The sequence below is a fragment of the Pan paniscus genome, chromosome 6 (genome assembly GCF_029289425.2).
Source record: "Pan paniscus chromosome 6, NHGRI_mPanPan1-v2.0_pri, whole genome shotgun sequence".
NCBI classification, from domain to species: Eukaryota; Metazoa; Chordata; class Mammalia; order Primates; family Hominidae; genus Pan; species Pan paniscus.
Window position 1 is genome coordinate 89,947,737 of NC_073255.2, and position 20,650 is coordinate 89,968,386.

At 52.1% G+C, this 20,650-nt stretch overlaps 1 protein-coding gene across 1 annotated transcript in view; it reads left to right on the forward strand.

Moving 5' to 3' along the window:
- CASTOR2 (cytosolic arginine sensor for mTORC1 subunit 2) overlaps window positions 1-20,650 on the forward strand; it is a 66,250-nt gene that overhangs the window by 33,897 nt on the left and 11,703 nt on the right. Inside the window, exon 2 of the mRNA XM_034951416.3 lies at window positions 13,351-13,421. Coding sequence (XP_034807307.1) covers window positions 13,351-13,421 — 71 coding nt within the window. The remainder of the gene's footprint in view (window positions 1-13,350; window positions 13,422-20,650) is intronic.

The following is a 20,650-nucleotide window of genomic DNA, read 5'->3' on the forward strand; positions in this document are numbered from 1 at the left end:
TGGGGAGGAGAAGAGCAGCCACCACAGGAAACAGAGGACTGTCAGTGTCCAAGACGTCAGAGGAGACCGTGCGGGAGATTGCAGATTCCAGGGAGGCCTTGGCCAGCCATGTGGGTCCAGGCAACAGGTCAAGGGCAGGGAGGCATGAGGGAAGACGTCATCGGGCTGGGCTCAGGGAGGTCACTGATGAACGGAGCGGGATACCCTGGAGGGCTTGAGGAGGTGGCCCAATGGCAGGGGGTCGGGGTAAGGAGGTGGCCTCAGGAGGAGATGGGGATGAAGGAAGACTCTTTTTTTTAGGACATAAGAAACTTGATCCTATTTATTGCTAAGACTAAGAAGCCAAGTATGAAACCGACAGCTCAGGGAGGTGCTTGGGAGAGTCATGAAAGGGGGAAGGAGTTTGCCAGGGTGCTGTTTTCCTGAGGCCAGAGAGAAGGGATCAGATGGGTGGACAGGTCGGGCACAGTGGCTGACACAGTGGCTCACACGTAACCCCAGGACTTTGGGAGGCCAAGGCGGGAGGATGTTTTGAGGCCAGGAGTTCGAGACCAGCCTGAGCAATATAGTGAGACCCTGTCTTTACAAAAAAATGAAAAAAAAAAAAAAAGGCCGGGTGCGGTGGCTCACACTTGTAATTCCAACACTTTGGGAGGCCGTGGCGGGCGGGTCACGAGGTCAGGAGATCGAGACCATCCTGGCTAACACAGTGAAACCCTGTCTCTACTAAAAATACAAAAAATTTAGCCAGGTGTGGTGGCAGGCGCCTGTAGTCCCAGCTACTTGGGAGGCTGAGGCAGGAGAATGGCGTGAACCTGGGAGGCAGAGCTTGCAGTGAGCCGAGATCACACCACTGCGCTCCAGCCTGGGCAACAGAGCGAGACTCCGTCTCAGAAAAAAAAAAAAAAAAATTAGCCAGGCATGGTGGTGTGTACCTGTAGTTGCAGCAACTTGGGAGGCTGAATTGGGAGGCTCACTTGAGCCCAGGAGTCTGAGGCTGCTGCAGTGAGCTATGATTGCACCATTGCACTCCAGCCTGGGCAACAGAGCAAGACCTTATGTCAAAAAAAAAAAGATGGGCGAATGATCAGAGACTTTCTGAGAGGGTGCCCTCCTCAGTTGGTCTGTGTCTTAGGAAATCTGGGGTGTGTGTTGGGGTGCTGCTGAGCGTGGCAGAGGGGCAGGGGTAGAAGAGGTCTGGGGGAGGGAGGGTTAAGCTCACCCAGCAATGGGTAGATGGGCCCCAGTGGCAGGAAAGGGGGATTTCTGAGCTGCATGTCTTTGCTGAGGGTGAGTTTGGGCAGGGGTCATCTAAGGATGGGGCCAGCCGAGGGGGCCCCCAGGAACACCCAGCCCCACAGGCCAGCAGTACACGGTAGGGTTGGAGTGGTGGTGGCCGCAGGAGATGAGTGTGACCGGGAACCAGGGCCACTCCCAGAGTTACCATGTGACAGGACAACAACTCCAGCCCATGCCCCAGCGTGTCCCCAAAGTCCTTTAATAGCAAGGCCTCCAGAGAATGTTGCGTCCCAATTCATAGTGTCAGGGCAGGACTGCAGGTTGCTTTAGGGTCAGATATTTCCATTGTGGTCTTCAGCATGTTGACACAAAACTGTCTGCATGCTTGGAAAGGTCAGAGGTTGTGTGTCTCGGTGTGCGTTCTCAGCTCTGGTGTAAGGAACACAGAAGGTTGAATGAGCTTCTGGTTATGTCAGGGAAAGACCAGGGAAGTGTCGTGCCATTAACCAAAACCAGAAATGGATGCATGGATGCTGTTTATGAAAGCAACCACAGCATGCCTGGTGTTTTTTTTTTTTTTTTTTTTGGAGACAGAATCTTACTCTGTCACCCAGGCTGGAGTGCAGTGGCGCGATCTCGGCTCACTGCAACCTTCGCCTCCCAGATTCAAGCAATTCTTCCGCCTCAGCCTCCTGAGTAGCTGGGATTACAGGTGCCTGCCACCACGCCCGGCTAATTTTTTTGTGTGTGTTTTTAGTAGAGACGGGGTTTCACCATATTGGCCAGGTTGGTCTCAAACTCCTGACCTCAGGTGAACCACCCCCCTCGGCCCCCCAAAGTGCTGGAATTACAGGCATGAGCCACCGCGCCCGGCCGCCTGGTGCTTTTTTAATTTTATTTTTTATTTTTGAGACAAGGTCTTACACTGTCACCTAGGTTGGAGTGCAGTGGTGCAATCATAGCTCATCACTGCAGCCTCGACCTCCTGGGCTCGAGCAATCCTCCTTCCTCAGCCTCCTGAGTAGCTGGGACTACAGGTGCATGTTACCAGGCCCTGCTAATATTTTTTTTTAGATTATTTTTTGTAGAGACAGGATCTCACTGTGTTGCCCAGGCTGGTCACCTGGTGCTTTTATCTGCAAAGGGACATTGATTCCTCACCCTGGTTCCTGAAGGCAGACAGTATATACCCCTCTTGGAAGTTTGGGGAACAGGCTCAGAAGCTGTGTAAATATGCCCAAGACCACAGGATCGGACTGCCAACTCCAAAGCATTGCCTCTTTTTTTTTTTTTGAGACAGAGTCTTGCTAGTCTGGAGAGCAGTGGCGTGATCTTAGCTCACTGCAGCCTCGAACTCCCAGGTTCAAGCGATTCTCGTGCTTCAGCCCCCCAAGTAGCTAGGATTACAGGCATGTGCCACTATGCCAGGCTAATTTTTGTATTTTTAGTAGAGATGGGTTTTCACCATGTTGGCCAGGCTGGCCTCGAACTCCTGACCTCAAGTGATCTGCTTGCCTTGGCCTCCCCAAAGTGATGGGATTACAGGCATGAACCACTGTGCCTGACCAGGTGTTTTTTTTTTTTTTTTTTTAATCATAGGTACTTGTAACTCTGTAAAAAGTCTACCCTGCCATACACAATGTCCGGGGACTTGTGTTTCAACCCACAGTGCTGTGACATTGCTGACACTTGTTTATCTCTTTGCTTAACACTGTGGATGGTTCATGTTGCCTGCTGGGTAATATTCTGCCATTCTTCATGTCCTCTTCTGCTGATGGGCGTCTGGGCTGTGGCCAGGTTTTTGTTACTGAGAACAGGCTGTCACGGATCCTCTTGTCTGTGTCTCCCGTTACATATCTGTAAAGGGTGGATGTCTCAGAATGGAAATGCTGAGTCATGGGGTGTATGCTACAAGTCCCCCCTGCCTTCAGAAAGCCCCCAACCCATAGAGGCAGTTCAGCCCCAGCTCGGCAGACCCCAGGCAGCTAACTCCTTTAACCCAACTAAGCTTCGGTTTTCCCGTCTGTGAAATGGGAATCATTCTACAGCACATTCATTAAGGTCACACTGATTACAGACCTCGTACCAAGCCCTGTGCTGGGCATGGCGGCCCTGGAGGAGGAGATGCAGCCTTGTCTCTTGCTCGCAAAGACAGAAATGGGGCCGGGCACGGTGGCTCACACCTGTAATCCCAGCACTTTGGGAGGCTGAGGTGGGTGGATCACCTGAGGTCAGGGGTTGGAGACCAGCCTGGCCAACATGGCGAAACCCCATCTCTACTAAAAATACAAAATTAGCGGGGCATGGTGGCACACGCCTGTAATCCCGGCTACTCGGGGAGCTGAGGCAGGAGAATCGCTTGAACATGGGAGACAGAAGTTGCAGTGAGCCGAGATCGCACCACTGCACTCCAGCCTGGGCGACAGTGAGACTCCATCTCAAAAAAAAAAAAAAAAAAAAAAGGCAGACAGACGTGGAAGCGATTAATCTCAGTACTATGATGGATATCACCATGGCTAGGGAGGTGATAGGCTGGTGGGGGTGAAAGGAAGTCGGGCTGGGGACCATGAGAATTGAGGAGATCCAAAATCAGTGATTATTTTGCACCAAGACCTGATAAGCAGAAGGTATACTCTTGTCTATAAGGACTGAGATCTCCTGGGGGGGAGCCTGGGTTCCTGGGGCTTTCCCCCAGACCTTTGTGATTTCTTCTGCCCTATCCGTCCCCTTTGGTAACGCTGCCTCTCCATAATCACCCTGGAATTTGCCAAACACCATCACCCATGCTGTCTGATTGGATTCTCCTGGTCACCCATGACACAAGCACATTTTATTTTCTATCTTTTTTTTTTGTTTTTTGAGATGGAGTCTCGCTCTGTTGCCCAGGCTGGGGTGCAGTGGCGCGATCTCAGCTCACTGCAAGCTCCACCTCCTGTGCTCACACCATTCTCCTGCCTCAGCCTCCTGAGTAGCTGGGACTACAGGCGCCCGCCACCATGCCCAGCTAATTTTTTGTATTTTTATTTTTATTTTTTTTAGTAGAGACAGGGTTTAACCGTGTTAGCCAGGATGGTCTCGATCTCCTGACCTCGCGATCCACCTGCCTCAGCCTGCCCAAGTGCTGGGATTACAAGCATGAGCCACCGCGCCCGACCTTATTTTATATCTTAAGGCAAAATAACTCCTGTTCAGGATCGCCCTTCCAATTGCAGAACCAATTAAGGGCCTTTTTCTAAGTAAAACTTGAAAGGGCAGCTTCTAGTTGCTAAAGACAGGAGAAATGAAATGTAAATAACACGAGAGACCCATTGAAAACCCAGGAGAAACAGATGAAAAAGCTGCAACTGGTTAGCAGAACAAAGCCAGGCACTCACCCTCCCCCTGATTTTCCTCTGGGAAGAAAAGCCCCATGAACTGTGGCCCCGAAACACTTCTATCACTCACTGCTTTTTTTTTTTTTTTTTTTTTTGAGACGGAATCTCGCTCTGTCTCCAAGCTGGAGTGCAGTGGCGTGATCTTGGCTCACTGCAACCCCTGCCTCCCAGATTCAAGTGATTCTCTCGCCCCAGCCTCCCGAGTAGCTGGGACTACAGGCGCACACCACCATGCCCAGCTAATTTTTGTATTTTTAGTAGAGACGGGGTTTCACCTTGTCCCGGATGGTCTTGATCTCTTGACCTTGTGATCCGCCTGCCTTGGCCTTCCAAAGTGCTGGGATTACAGGCATGAGCCACCGCGCCCGGCCGCTCACTGCGTGTTTTAAAAGGCCCCTGTCAGCTGGGTGCACTGGCTCGCAACTGTAATCCCAGTACTTTGGGAGGCCGAGGCTTGGGAGGATCGCTTGAGGTCAGGAATACGAGACCAGCCTGGGCAATATAGCAAGACCCCGTCTCCACAAACATTTAAAAATTAGCCAGCCATGGTGATAAGCATCTATAGTCCCAGCTACTCAGGAGGCTGAGGTGGGAGGATCGCTTGAGCCCAGGAGTTGGAGGCTGCAGTGAACTATGATCATGCCAGTGCACTCCAGTCTGGGTGACAGAGCAAGACACTGTCTCTAAAGGAATGAATGAATGAATGAATGCTACTGTTAGCCACATCAGAAAAACATCAGCAGGGAGGCAGCCAGAAGTTGGCTGGCAGGGGCAGGGGTGGGCGGTCTCCAGAAGCAGGTGAGGCCCTGATCCCTTCATTCCCTCACTTGGATAGGCTGCAGGAGATGTGGCCAAACTCCCTCATTCCAGACAGAACGGGCCACACTTTGCAAGAAACACCCCTGTCCTTCCAGGCTGGTGCTGTAATCCCAAGTGGGCTGAGAAAGGACCTGCTTTAAGTAAGGCCCGAGAATGTTTTGTAAACAGGCGCCCATAACATCCAAGACGCCTGTCTTGGGGCATGTTTGCAGAGCCTCTCTGGTTTGGATGGGTGGGTCACTTGAGCAGTGAAGGCTCTGGGCTTGTTTCAAAACCCCGCTGGCCAGGCTCTTTTTTGTTTGTTTGTTTGTTTTTGAGATGGAGTCTCGCTCTGTCACCCAGTCTGGAGTGCAGTGGCACAATCTCGACTCAACTGCAGTCTCCACCTCCCCGGTTCAAGCAATTCTGCATCAGCCTCCCGAGTAGCTGGGACTACAGGTGTGCACCACCACACCTGGCTAATTTTTTGTATTTTTAGTAGAGGTAGAGATGGGGTTTCACCATGTTGGCCAGGCTGGTCTCGAACTCCTGACCTCAGGTGAGCCACCTGCCTCTGCCTCCCAAAGTGCTGGGATTACAGGCATGAGCCACCGCACCCGGCAGGCCAGGCCGTTAATTCCAAAGGTCCTGGCTTGTTCCCAGGCAAGCTAGCAGGTGACCTTGGCAGAGTCTGGCTGACACAGGGCATGGTGACCCTGCAGGAATCAAGCCTGCATCTTTTATTTTATTTTTTTAAGACAGGATCTCACTGTGTCACCCAGCCTGGAGTGCAGTGGTGCAATCACGGTTCACTGCAACCTCCGCCTCCCAGGCCCAAGTGATCCTCCCACCTCCGCCTCCTGAGTAGCTGAGACGACAGGGGCACACCACCATGCTCAGGTAATTTTTAAATTTTTTTGTAGAGATGGAGTCTTACCATGTTGCCCAGGCTGGTCTCAAACTCCTGGGCTCAAGTGATCCCCCTGCCTTGGCCTCCAGAAGTGCTGAGATTACAGATGTGAGCCACCGTGCCCGGCCTCCCACCTGGAGTTTTTTCACAGCACTTAGCACCCACACTGGGTACTTTCTGGCATTTGCTCCTCTTTCCAGCTCTTTGTAGGCAGAGTACAGAGAGGCCACAAACCCCGGGGGCCCGGCATCTGGGGTGTGGACCTGGCCATGACTCATTAGAAAAGGCGGAGAGAGAATTAGAACTGGAGACCTTAGCTTCTCCAAGAGGAGGGTTAAGTCAAGGTGATACCACATGAGGGCGGACAGGGTTTGTTCTCATTGAGGCTTCTCTGATTTTGAAGGCAAGTGTGTGGCCACAGTCCATCCTTTCGCTCAGCAATCCTAGCGTGTTGATTCCATGCCCAGCCAGTGTCAGATACAAGGTGTGTGTACGGAGGACCTTCTGTCCTTGCTTCTGAGAGCTGTGGTCTACTGAGGGAAGTAGACCCTTAAAGTATGATTTGTAATAGTTTGTGGGAAGCACTCGGCACTGTCATGTGCAGTTGGATGGGTTGTGCACTGCACAACTCTAAGGGCATACTTCACATAGGACTGTGAGATGAACTGTATCCTTGGGCTGTGATGCACCACCAGCCCAGCTGTCCACAGTGGCCTGAAAGTCATCCGATAGACATAGTGTGGGGCTGTAGGCTGTCAAAGGAGGACAACCTCTATGATGGGAGATGAGGGAAAGGAAGTGGCTGGTGTTGATCAGGCAGGGTTTTATTTTATTTTATTTTATTTTTTGAATTTTTAGTAGAGACAGGGTTTCACCATGTTGGCCAGACTGGTCTCAAACTCCCAACCTCAAGAGATCCATTCACCTCCACCTCCCAAAGTTCTGGGATTACAGGTATGAGCCATCATGCCTGGCCAGGAAAGGTTTTACCCCAGAGGAGATGTTTGAACTGGGTCTTAAAGGATGAACATGAAATCTTCAGCCAACAAAGTTGGGAGGCTATGCTGGGTAGCTGAAAGAACATTTAGGCTGGGCGAGGTGGGTCATGCCTGTAATCCCAGCACTTTGGAAGGCTGAGGCAGGTGGATCTTCTGAGGTCAGGAGTTTGAGACCAGCCTGGCCAACATGGTGAAACCCTGTCTCTGCTAAAAACTCCAAAAAATTAGCTGGATGTGGTGGCAGGGCCTGTAATCCCAGCTACCTGGGAGGCTGAGGCTGGAGAATTGCTTGAACCCCAGAGGCAGAGGTTGCAGTGAGCCAAGATGGCACCACTGCACTCCAGCCTGGGCAACAAGAGCAAAACTTCATCTCAAATAAAAAAGAAAGAACATTCGTCACTGTTGGAGGCATGAGACTGTGGAGGCAGGGGCGTTGAGGCCAGGAGTGGAAGAGGGAGACAAGACAGGAGGGTAGTCCAGCCTTGAGTTTGCTTTGTGGGGAGTGGTGGAGAGGCGAAAACGGATCTCAGAGTGACCTTCGAGTAAAGAAGACATGGGGCCCTGTGGAGTGGCTCACACCCATAATCCCAGCACTTTGGGAGGTGGAGGTGGGAGGATCACCCGCCTGGGCAACATAGCAAGATCCCATCTCTATAAAAATTTAAAAAATTAGCTGGGTGTGGTTGTGTGCACCTGTAATCACGGGTACTTGGGAGGCTAAGGATGGCCTGCAAGGGGGTGCTGTGCTTGGACTGGGGAATGGCCAACTGCCCGGCAATAGGGGGATGACTTCAAGAAGCAAGGACAGGAGGGTTAAGCTTGATAAGACAAGAAACACAGCAGATGTCATCCAAAGGCAAAGGGGGACCTGTAGCTTGAATTAAGAAGTGGTGTGGTTGGGCGCAGTGACTCACTCCTATAATCCCAGCACTTTGGGAGGCCAAGGCAGAAGGATCACTTGAGCTCAGGAGTGCAAGACCAGTCGGGGCAATGTAGTGAGACCCTGTCTCTACAAAAAATAAAAAATTAGCCGGCTGGGCTTGGGTAATGCACGCCTGTAGTCCAAGCTAGTTGGGAGGCTGAGCTAGGAGGATTGCTTGAGCCCAGGAGGTCAAGGCCACAGTAAGCCAAGATCATGCCACTGCACTCCAGCCCGGGCAACAGAGCAAGAGCCTGTCTCAAAAAAGAAAAAAAAAAAAAGGCCGGGCATGGTGGCTCACGCCTATAATCCCAGCACTTTGGGAGGCCGAGGCGGGCAGATCACGAGGTCAGGAGATCGAGACCATCCTGGCTAACACGATGAAACCCTGTCTCTACTAAAAATACAAAAAATGGCCGGGCGCGGTGGCTCACGCTTGTAATCCCAGCACTTTGGGAGGCCGAGGCGGGCGGATCACGAGGTCAGGAGATCGAGACCATCCTGGCTAACACGGTGAAACCCCGTCTCTACTAAAAATACAAAAAAATTAGCCGGGCGTGATGGCGGGCGCCTGTAGTCCCAGCTACTTGGGAGGCTGAGGCAGGAGAATGGCATGAACCCGGGAGGCGGAGCTTGCAGTGAGCCGAGATTGCGCCACTGCACTCCCGCCTGGGCCACAGAGCGAGACTCCGTCTCAAAAAAAAAAAAAACAAAAAATTAGTTGGGCATGGTGGCGTGCGCCTGTAGTCTCAACTACTCTGGAGGCTGAGGCAGGAGAATGGCGTGAACCCAGGAGGCGGAGCTTGCAGTGAGCCGAGATTGCGCCACTGCACTCAGCCTGGGTGACAGAGCGAGACTCCATCTCAAAAAAAAAAACAAAAAACAACAACAACAAGGAGGTCAAGGAGAGGGAGGAGTCTGGGGGCTGACTCCTGAGGGTAGTGACCAGAGCGATGGCAGCAGGTGCCTCCGGCTGATCTGCCCTCCCCGAAGCCCACCCGTGCCAAGGTGCACATTCCGAGATGTCCCCTAGCTCAGCCCCTGGGGACAGGTCACTTCAACAACATATTTATACTCCATTTACACACAGGCCGCTGTTGCCTTCTGCTGGTGTTTATGCCCTCCGGAATAATTTGTGCGGTCTATTTCTGGAGTGTCCCTCAGAGCCGAGGGCGCCTGGAGCAAGGGCCGCGTCTGTTTGCCTCCCCGGGGCTCTCGGGCAGCTGGGCAGCCCCGCCCCACCCAGGGAGTACCAGCTCATGGCAGTCTGGTGACTGTGGGAGTCCAGGGCTCTTTCTGAGTTCCTGGGGGTCCCTAGGAAGGGTCCGGGCCTGACCAGTGATTGCCACTTACTGTGGTGATAATTTGCTGTTGTCCTCAAAGCAATTATAGATTTCACGTGTCCAGGCAATACTTGCAAATTGGATATGGGATAGGCAGGGACAGAGACGTAATTTGAAAACCAAAGAGCCGGAGGGAAATTGATGAGCGTGGGTGGTTGTTCCAGCAGAATGCCTTACGCCCCGCCCAGGGGGAGAGAGGCCACCTCATGGATGACCCTAGCACGGGCTTCCCCCCCACCCACCCGAGACGGAGTGGCTCTGTTGCCTAGGCTGGAGTGCAGTGGCACGATCTCAGCTCACAGCAACCTCCCAGGTTCAAGTAATTCTCCTGCCTCAGCCTCCCAAGTGGCTGGGATTACAGATGCCCACCACCACGCTGGGCTAATTTTTATATTTTTAGTAGAATTGGGGTTTCGCCATGTTGGCCAGGCTGGTCTCAAACTCCTGACCTCGAGTGATCCGCCCACCTCAGCCTCCCAAAATGCTGGGATTACAGGCATGAGCCACCGCAGCAGGCCAAGCATTTTCTTTACATTCAAGTTTATCAAGGTATGACTTACATACAGCGTAATTCACAAATTCACCCCTTTTTAGCAGATAGTTCTTTGGGTTTTGACAAATTTGTATGATCTTGTGAGGTTTTTTTGTTTTTTTGAGGTGGAGTCTGAATCTAGTCACCCAGGCTGGAGTGTAGTGGCCTGATCTTGGCTCATTGCAACCTCCACCTCCCGGGTTCAAGTGAGTCTTCTGCCTCTGCCTCCCCAGTAGTTGGGATTACAGGTGCCCACCGCCACGCCTGGCTAATTTTTGCATTTTTTTGTAGAGACAGGGTTTCACCATGTTGGCCAGGTTGGTCTCGAACTCCTGACCTCAGGTGATCCAACCACCACTGCCTCGCAAAGTGCTGGGATTACAGGCGTGAGCCACCGCACCCGGCCTAAATTTATGTGAATTTATGTGATCTTGTAACCACTGCCACACTCAAGAGGCCCATCCCCCCAGAATTTCCCAGTGCCCCTCTCTAGTCAGTGTCTACCCGTCCCCTGATAACTGCTAATCATTTGTCCCTATAGTTTGGCCTCTTCCAGAATGTCGTATGAATAGAAACATACAGTATAGAATCTTTTGAGCTTGGCTGCTTTAACTTAGCAAAATGCACTTTAGATCTACCTGTGTTAATGCACGAATCAGTAGTTTATTCCTTTTAATTGCTGACCCGTGTTTCCTCATGTGGACGTGCCTTAGTTTATCCTCTCTCCAGTTGAAGGAAGGACATTGTTTGTCCTTTTTGTTTCCAATTTAGGAAACAAAAATTGTGTCCATTGTGGTTTCCAATTTAGGACAAATACAAACAGGCAATATGTATTTGCACCTAAGTCTTTGTGCGGGCACCTGTTTTCACTTCTCGCGGATGAATACCCAGGAGCAGGATAGCTGAGGCTGGGTGGTCAATGTGTGCTGAACTTTATAAGAAATTGCCGGCTGGCTGCAGTGGCTTACAAATGTAATCCCAGCACTTTGGAAAGCCAAAGAGGGAGGATTGCTTGAGGACAAGAGTTCAAGACGACAACACAGCAAGACCTCATCTTTACAAAAACAACTTTAAAAACTAGCTGGACAGTCTGGGCACAGTGGCTCACGCCTATAATCCCAGCACTTTGGGATGCTGAGGCGGGTGGATCACTTGAAGTAAGGAGTTCGAGACCAGCCTGGCCAACATGGAGAAACCTTGTCTTCACTAAAAATACAAAAATTAGCCAGATGTGGTGGTGGGCGCCTGTAAGCCCAGCTACTGGGGAGGCTGAGGCAGGAAAATCACTTGAACCTGGGAAGTGGAGGTTGCAGTGAGCTGAGATCATGCCACTGCACTAGCCTTGGTGACAGGGTGAGAGACTCTGTCTCAAAAAATTTAGCTGGACATGGTATTGTGTGCCTGTAGTTCCAGCTACTCAGGAGACTGAGGCAGGGGGATTGCTTGAGCCCAGGCGTTCAAGGCTTCCATGAGCTGTGATTGCATCACTGCACTCCAGACTAGGTGACGGAGCAAGACCCTGACTCTAAAAAGAAGAAAGAAACTGCCAAATGAATGTTGGAAGGGCTGGGCCATTTTGTACTCCCACCAGCAGCATGAGAGAGTTCCAGTGGCTCCATATCCTTGTGAAAATTTTCAGGAATAAGTTTTGAAAAGGAGCTGGAGAGGTTCTATAGATGAGGGGGCTGCAGGGCAGCTGGCAGGAGAGGAGGCCAGGGAGGAGGGTGACCCATGGATACACCAGCCACCCCCATCCCCTGCAACACTGTCCACTCAAAGATCCCTTTTCCATTTGCATCTTTTGAGAGAGTGATACTTGCCCTTTGCCTGGTGATATGGTTTGGCTGTGTCCCCACCCAAATCTCACCTTGAATTGTAATAATCCCCACGTGTCAAGGGTGGGGGCAGGTGGAGATAATTGAATCATGGGGGTGGTTTCCCTCATACTGTTCTCGTGGCAGTGAATAAGTCTCACGAGATCTGATGGTTTTATAAAGGGTAGTTCCCCTGCACATGCTCTCTTGCCTGTTGCCATGTAAGACGTGCCTTGGCTCCTTCTTTGCCTTCTGTCATGATTGTGAGCAACCCCGCCCCCCCAGCCCCGCCAACCACCAACCAGCCATGTGGAACTATGAGTCCATTAAACCTTTTCCCTTTATAAATTACCCAGTCTCGGGTATGTGTTTATTAGCAGCATGAGAACAGACAAATACACCTGGGTTGCTCGTGGGCTTCTTTCTGTCCCGGCTCCCCTCAATGGGTGAGGGTGCAGAGCCCATGCCCGGCTTTGTGCTGGAGAGCCAGAACACCAGATAAGTGGCCAGGGGTCAGTTTCCTGCAAGCCTCTGCCTGTGCACACTTGGACTTCCCATCTCTGCCTGCAATACTCTCTAGGGTGCAGTGGGGGTGTGGTTCTGGCTAAATGGGGAACAGGGACATGGGTGTTGAGGGGGTGATGACCCCCATCACCCAAGGACCAAAAGCCTGGAAGCTCAGCCCAAGGGCCACCTGGACACAGACCTGGGCATCAAAACCATGCCCAGGACCGAGGCCAGCAGGGTCAGGGTTCTGGTCCCTGTTTTTGGAGAATAGATGGTTTTGTTTTGCGGGTAGATGAGCAATATACCTCCCAGGCTGAGTGGTGCTATCAGAGATGATGTGAGGTGGGGCAGAGATCCATGTCCCAAAAATATCATGGATGGCCGCATTCCTCTCTCTTTAGGGATGGAAAATAAACCGAGGGCTGGGCGGTCAGTCAGCTGGTGGGAATTAGGCATTTTTATGACTTGGAGCTCCAGAGTTGCTGAGGAGGAGGCCAAGACAATGGGAGGGGAGATGGGAACAGACACCTAGAGGTTACAGTGGCAGAGCCATGGAAAAGACGGCTCCTCTGCCTGACCCACACTGGAGCCACCCTTCGGCCACTTCTTCCCTCCGAGAAAACTTGGGATCTCGGGCCCTCAGGCCTGGACACAGTCATAGGGGCTGACTGGCTCAGAGGTCCCCAAAGATTGCAGGGGTATAGTGGGGACAATCAGCATCTCTGTGCCTCTCCTGAGTGAGAACTGAGTAGGGGGACATGAAGGGAGAGATAAACAACTTACCCGTGGTCACCCCAGCAGCCTGGGGCCGGAACTCTGGGTGAACTGAGTCATCATCCCCAGGGCACGGGTGGGCAGCTGCCCCAGGGGACCTGCCTGGACTAATGAGATATTCTGTGTCTGTCCATCCATCCAGGTGCAAGTTCTTCAGTCTGACTGAGACGCCAGAGGATTACACTATCATTGTCGATGAGGAAGGATTCCTAGGTAAGTGCTTCTCTCCCTAGGGGCTCGGCTGGACCATGCCCCGAAGTCAGGGCTGGCTGCCCACCTCCTTATTTCTGTCCCCCACTCACCTCCTTATTTCTGCCCCCACCTACCTCCTTATTTCTGCCCTCATCTGCTGGTCAGCTAGAAAAACAGCAGAGTGTATTTCCTTCTCTCCCTGGCTTCTGGAGGGTCCCCTCCCTGGGTTCTGGAGGGTCCCCTCCCCTCCTGCTCTTGAGATTGCCCTAGGAAAGACTCCTGAGTAGTAAGTAGGTACGGCGCTACCCAGCTGAGAATTAGATCAACCCAGAAGAAAAGGAACATGTGTCACTGAAACCTACAAAGTGCTTTAGAACATCTTCAGTTGGGCGCAGTGGCTCACGCTTTTAGTCTCAACACTGTGGGAGGATCACTTGAGCCCAGGAGTTCGAGACCAGCCTGGGCATAGTGAGACCCCATCTCTACTAAAACATTACTTTAAATTAACTGGACATGATGGCATGTTCCTGTGGTCCCAGCTACTTGAGAGACCGAGGCAGGAGGATCGTTTGAGCCCAGGAGTTGGAGGCTGCAGTGAGCTGTTATTGAACCACTGCTTTCCAGGCTGGAAGACAGAGCAAGACTCTATCTCTTAAAAATAAAAAAAAATAAAGAAAAGTGTCTAGCTGGCAAGGGCACAGTTTAAGAGGACTTCCCAGAATTCAAGCAACACTTGAAGTGAACCCAGCTAAGAGTAAAGAGCCAGGCATGGTGGTGTATGCCTCTACTCCCAGCTACTTGGGAGGCTGAGGTGGGAGGATTGCTTAAACCCAGGAGTTTGAGACTGTAGTGTGCCATGATCACGTCTGTGAATAGCCACTGCACTCCAGCCTGGGCAACATAATGAGAACCTGTTTTTTGTTTTTTGTTTTGAGATGGAGTCTCACTCTGTCACCCAGGCTGGAGTGCAATGGCACGATCTCGGCTCACTGCAACCTCCACCTCCCAGGTTCAAGCCATTCTCCTGCCTCAGCCTCCCAAGTAGCTGGGATTACAGGTGCCCGCCACCATGCCCGGCTAATGTTTGTATTTTTTAGTAGAGATGGGGATTCACCCTGTTGGCCAGGATCGTCTTGATCTCCTGACCTCATGATCCACCCGCCTCGGCCTCCCAAAGTGCTGAGATTACAGGCGTGAGCCACCTTGCCTGGCCTGAGAATTTTTTTTTTTTTTTTTTGAGACGGAGTCTCGCTCTGTGGCCCAGGCTGGAGTGCAGTGGTGTGATCTCAGCACTGCAAGCTCCGCCTCCCAGGTTCACACCATTCTCCTGCCTCAGTCTCCCGAGTAGCTGGGACTACAGGCGCCTGCCACCACGCCCGGCTAATTTTTTGTATTTTTTAGTAGAGATGGGGTTTCACCATGTTAACCAGGATGGTCTCGATCTCCTGACCTCGTGATCCACCCACCTCGGCCTCCCAAAATGCTGGGATTACAGGCATGAGCCACCGCGCCCGGCCCTGAGAACCTATTTCTAAAAAAAAATTAAAATTAAAATTAAGTGGCCCCCCCCGCCCCCCACCAGGTGGAAAACATTAATGGAGGGGTACTTTCCAGGCAGAGAGAACCCCATGTGTGTACAGCCACAGCTTCTAGTACTGGGGACACACTTGGCATCCCCAGGGAACTAGAGTGTGAGAAGAGAGACAGGAGGACAGGGCTTGCCTGGAAGAGGAGGGATCAGGAAAGATTCCTCCATGTGGCTGCACACACGTGCGCTTCTCTTCCTGGAAAGCACCCCTCCCTTCATGGTTTCTACCTGGCATGCAGGCACTTAATTTTTTTTTTTTTTTTTTTTTTAAGAAACAGGTTCTTGCTATGTTGCCCAGGCTGGAGTACAGTGGCTAATCACAGGTATGATCGTAGTGCATAGCAGCCTCAGACTCCTGGGCTCAAGCAATCCTCCCACCTCAGCCTCCCGAGTAGCTGAGAGTAGAGGCGTGTACTGCTGTGCCTGGCTCTAGACTTTTTCCTGAACTCCCCTCCTGTACTTTATTTGGGTTAGAAGCAGCATGGGGAGACTTCTGCAGCATGGCCCTTTCTGGGGGCTCAAAAGCGGAAGTTCCTGGTGAGCTCACGTGGTCATGGAGGACTTCCTGGAGGAGGTGATATTTTTGCTGGCCCTGTGGGGAAGGAAGAAAACATGTCAGAGGAGAGTTGAATGAGAAAGTACAGGAGCAGAAGCAAGGGCCAGGTCCAGCCTCTAAAAAAGGGGAAGACAGAGGTAGGCAGGGTAAGTTTGGATCTTATTCTTCAGGCACTGGGGAGCCACTGAAGGTTGTTGGGCTGGGTTAGGGCTGAGTTGGGGTAGAGTCTCCTGGGGTGTGTGTGTGCAGGAGAGGGAACAAGGAGTGAAGTAGGAAATTCCTGGGGGTGAGTAAGCTCTCTTCAAATAGAGGTCCTTGGGCCCAGGCTGAGACCCTCGGCTGGCCCAGGGAAGGAATTGCCCGCAATCCCTCAACCCTGCCATTCCCCAGAGCCTTGTGCCTTGCCCTGCCCCTCCCTGAGCCTTTCCCAGCCGCAGGTGCAGCACTGAGGAACACAGGGACCACTGGGAAAGCAGGTTTCAATTAGCCCAGCAAGGCCAGAGGCTAGCCAGCCAGCCTTACCTCTGTGACTTCAGGGTAAGGGCTTCCCTTCCAGGGTGTGTTTCCTGGTCAGCAAACCAGGCTGCTTGGAAATCTATTATTGCCCAAGAAAAAAAAATTGAGTGGATTTGTTTTTTTTGTCTCTTTTTTTTTTTCTTTGAGACAGAGTCTCACTCTGTCACCCAGGCTGGAGTGCAGTGGCGTGATCTTGGCTCACTGCAACCTCCATCTCCCAGGTTCAAGCGATTCTCCTGCCTCAGCCTTCTGAGTAGTTGGGATTATAGGCACCCACCACCATGCCCGGCTAATTTTTTTGTATTTTTAGTAGAGGTGGGGTTTGGTTTCACCATGTTGGCCAGGCTGGTCTCAAACTCCTGAACTCAAGTGATCCACCTGCCTTGACCTCCCAAAGTGCTGCCAAAATATTAGCATTTTGGCCAGGCACAGTGGTTCACATCTACAATCCCAGCACTTTGTGAGGCTGAGGCAAGCAGATCACCTGAGGTCAGGAGTTCAAGACAAGCCTGGTCAACATGGTGAAACCCCATCTCTACTAAAAATACAAAAATTACCCCGGCATGGGGACACATGCCTGTAGCTCCAGCTACTCAGGAGGCTGCGGAAGGAGAATCGCTTGAACCCACGAGGCAGAGGCTGCAATGAGCCAAGATCATGCCACTGCACTCCAGCCTGGGCGATGGAGCAAGACTCCATCTCAAAAAAAAAAAAAGTTTGAGGCCGGGCGCGGTGGCTCACGCCTGTAATCCCAGCACTTTGGGAGGCCGAGGTGGGTGGATCACGAGGTCAGGAGATTGAGACCATCCTGGCTAACATGGTGAAACCCCATCTCTACTAAAAATACAAAAAAAATTTGCCAGGCGTGGTGGTGGGCGCCTGTGGTCCCAGCTACTTGGGAGGCTGAGGCAGGAGAATGTCGTGAACCCGGGAGGCAGGCTTGCAGTGAGCCGAGATTGCGCCACTGCACTCCAGCCTGGGCAACAGAGCTGTCTCAAAAAAAAAAAAAAAACAAAAAAAAAAGAGTTCGAGACCAGCCTGACCAACATGGAGGAACCCCATCTCTACTAAAAATACAAAATTAGCTGGGCGTGGTGGCGCATGCCTGTAATCCCAGCTACTCGGGAGGCCAAGGCAGGAGAATCGCTTGAACCCGGGAGGTGGAGGTTGCAGTGAGCCGAGATCGCGCCATTGCACTCCAACCTGGGGGACAGAGTGAGACTCCGTCTTAAAAGAAAGAAAAAAAAAAAAAACAAGAGTAAAGACCCATTTTACAAGCGAGAAAGCAAGCAGACATTAACTTGCCCAGAGTGTTAGTGAGTGACAACCAAGCCAGGACGGAAAGTAGGAAATGCTCTCAAGGCGCCTCTAGCCTAAATAAGGAGAAAGTGCTGCCGGAAAGTAATGTGAGAAGACGGTATACCACCATGTGTGGCCTAGGACAGTCTGAGAAGACTCTCAGGGGGCTGTGGCAGGATTTGGGGTGGGCCTAGGGGCTGCAGTATGAGGCTAGGAGGACAACTGTACCCCTCATCTCCTTGGACGCTCTGCTTCAGAAAGAGAGTTTAGTTTTTGTTTGCTTGCTTTTCTCAAGGTAGTCTCGCTCTGACTCCAGACTGGAGTGCAGTGGCACGATCTCAGCTCACTGCATCCTCCACCTCCCAGGTTCAAGCGATTCTCCTGCCTCAGCCTCCTGAGTAGCTGGGATTACAGGCATGCACCACCACACCCGGCTAATTTTTTTTTGTATTTTTAGTAGAGACAGGGTTTCACCATGTTGGCAAGGGTGGTCTTGAACTCCTGACCTCAGATGATCCTCTTGCCTTGACCTCCCAAAGTGCTGGGATTACAGGCATGAACTACTGCACCTAGCGCACTGGCTAGTTTTTGGGATTTTTTGTTTTTTGTTTTTTTGTTTTGTTTTGAGATGGAGTCTCGCTCTGTTGTCCAGACTGGAGTGTAGTGGCATGATCTCAGCTCACTGCAACCTCCACCTCCTGGGTTCAAGCGATTCTCCTGCCTCAGCCTCCTGAGTAGTTGAGACTACAGGCATGCACCGCTATGCCCAGCTAATTTTTGTATTTTTAGTAGAGACAGGGTTTCACCATGTTGGCCAGGCTGGTCTCGAACTCCTGACCTCAAGTGATCCACCCGCCTCAACCTTCCAAATTTCCAAAGTGCTGGGATTGTAGGCGTGAACCACCGTGCACAGCCCACTGGCTAGTTTTTGTGTTTTTTTGTAGAGGAGTCTCACTATGTTGCCTATGCTGGTCTGGAACTCCTGGCCTTAAGCAGTCCTCCCACCTTGGCCTCCCAAAGTGTTGGGATTACAGGCGTGACCCCAGGAAGGATGCTGGCTCTGGCATGGGGAATGAAGGCCGGTGCCCTGTCACCCCGTTCTGCAAACCTCCAGCGCTGCAAACATTGCTTCCCACCAAAGGGCCTCTTCTGCCACTCTTAACGTGAGCCAGGGTGTGTGTTCACTGGCAGCTTTGATAGTTAGAAGCTAGCAGCTGGCCATGGTTCAGTGGATGCTGGGTCTTTCCTGGGAGGGCAGGGTATGGCTTGTAAATGACATTAGCCAGCAGAGTTCCTTGTTCAATGTGAACGTTGTTAAGAGATTCTTGGTCTGAGCACAGTGGCTCATGCCTGTAATCCCAGCCCTTTGGGAGGCCGAGGCAGGTAGATCGCTTGAGCCCAGGAGTTCAAGCAGGTTGGGCAACATGGCAAAGCCCCGTCTCTACAAACAATACAAAAATTAATCTGGTGTGGTGGCACATGGCTGTGGTCCCAGCTACTCGGTGGGCTGCGGTGGGAGGATCACTTGAGCCTGGGAGGTTGAGGCTGCAGTGAGCCATGATTGTACCACTGCACTCCAGCCTGGGTGATAGAGCAACACCCTGTCTCAAAAAAAGAAAAAAAGAAGGTCTTGGCTCAAATGGATGCAGTATGTCTGTGTGGCAGACAGAGGGGTTGTATATGTGTATATTCCGATTTTTTACGTGTGTGTGTGACTGAGTCTCGCTCTGTCACCCCGGTTGGAGTCCAGTGACACAATCTCTGCTCACTGCAACCTCCACCTCCCGGGTTCAAGCGATTCTCATGCCTCAGCCTCCTGAGTTGCTGGGATTACAGGCACGCACCACCACACCCGGCTACTTTTTATATTTTTAGTACAGACAAGGTTTCCCCCATGTTGGCCAGGCTGGTCTTGAACTCCTGACCTCAAGTGATCTGCTTGCCTTGGCCTCCCAAAGCACTGGGATTACAGGCATGAGCCACCGTACCCGGCCTCTTTTAAGTATTTCGTGAGCACTGTGTGCAGTGCTAGGTGTCCTGACAGATTCAGAATAACGTTAGAAGCCTCTGGGTAATGGGTAGCTTAGACTTGGAGTTAGAGGGGCCCAGTGCTTATCTAGGCTCCACATCACCAGCCCTCACCCATCACAGTCCCCTTGTCTGTGAAGTGGGGACAGCGGTACATCATTGTGGTCCATGCCACGCATGGCAAGGCATGGTCAGCAGGCAGTGACCGATCAAAAGGTGGAGAGGTGGCCGGGCAAGGTGGCTGACACCTGTAATCCCAGCACTTTGGGAGGCCGAGGCGGGCAGATCACTTGAGGTCAGGAGTTCGAGACCAGCCTGCCCAACGTGGTGAAACCCCTTCTCTACTAAAAATACAAAAAAAAAAAAAAAAAAATAGAGCCAGGCATGGTGGTATGCACCTGTAGTCCCAGCTACTCAGGAGGCTGAGACATGAGAATCGCTTGAACCCGGGAGGCAGAGGTTGCAGTGAGCCGAGATCGCGCCACTGCACTCCAGCCTGGGCGACAGAGTAAGACACTCTCGCTCAAAAAAAAAGGAAGCAACAGCTCTGGGTTCTTTCCCAGGCTGAGGCCGTGAGCAGGGTGGGCAGACCAATCCATCAGACAGGCTGCCTGCTCCTGGCCAGCTGCTGATTGACCTGAAATCCTCCAGCCAGCAGCAGCCGCCTCTTCCCCCACACCCACGTTTCCAGCTGGTCTCAGGCCTGGGCTTCTCCCCAAGACCACTCTGGGTCTCATCCAAACCTGCCAAGAGACTCCTAGTGGCAGAATCTTGGTTATGTCAGCACCCCCTCAAGGTGTACATATGTACCCCAGCACTTCACCACCTCGGAGGCTATATCAGCAGCCGCTTCCGCTGGGGAGGACAGAGCCAGGATTGGCCCCTCGGAGCCCGAAGCCTGCGGCTTTGATAAGAGACAGGCCTCCCACTGCTCAAGACTGGGGCCGCCCTTTCCCATTTCTGTGCAGCCGCCTGCCTCTCTAGCCACCCACTGGCTGACCACTGGTCCTTCTCAGCCAGCGGGACCAATGGGCTCCTTGGGCTGTGGTCACCATGGTGACCGGAGCTGGGCAGGTAGGAACAGGCATGGGCCTCACTCAATTTCCCTCCTCTCAGGCCATCTTGCCTGCCAGCAGAGCCCAGCTCATCTTTCCCCAGGAATCTTCATCATCACAGCTGCCTTGGCTCACCCATCTCTGAGCCCCTCTCTCCCTTTTTATCGATTTATTTTTTGACAGGGTCTGGCTGTGTCACCTAGGCTGG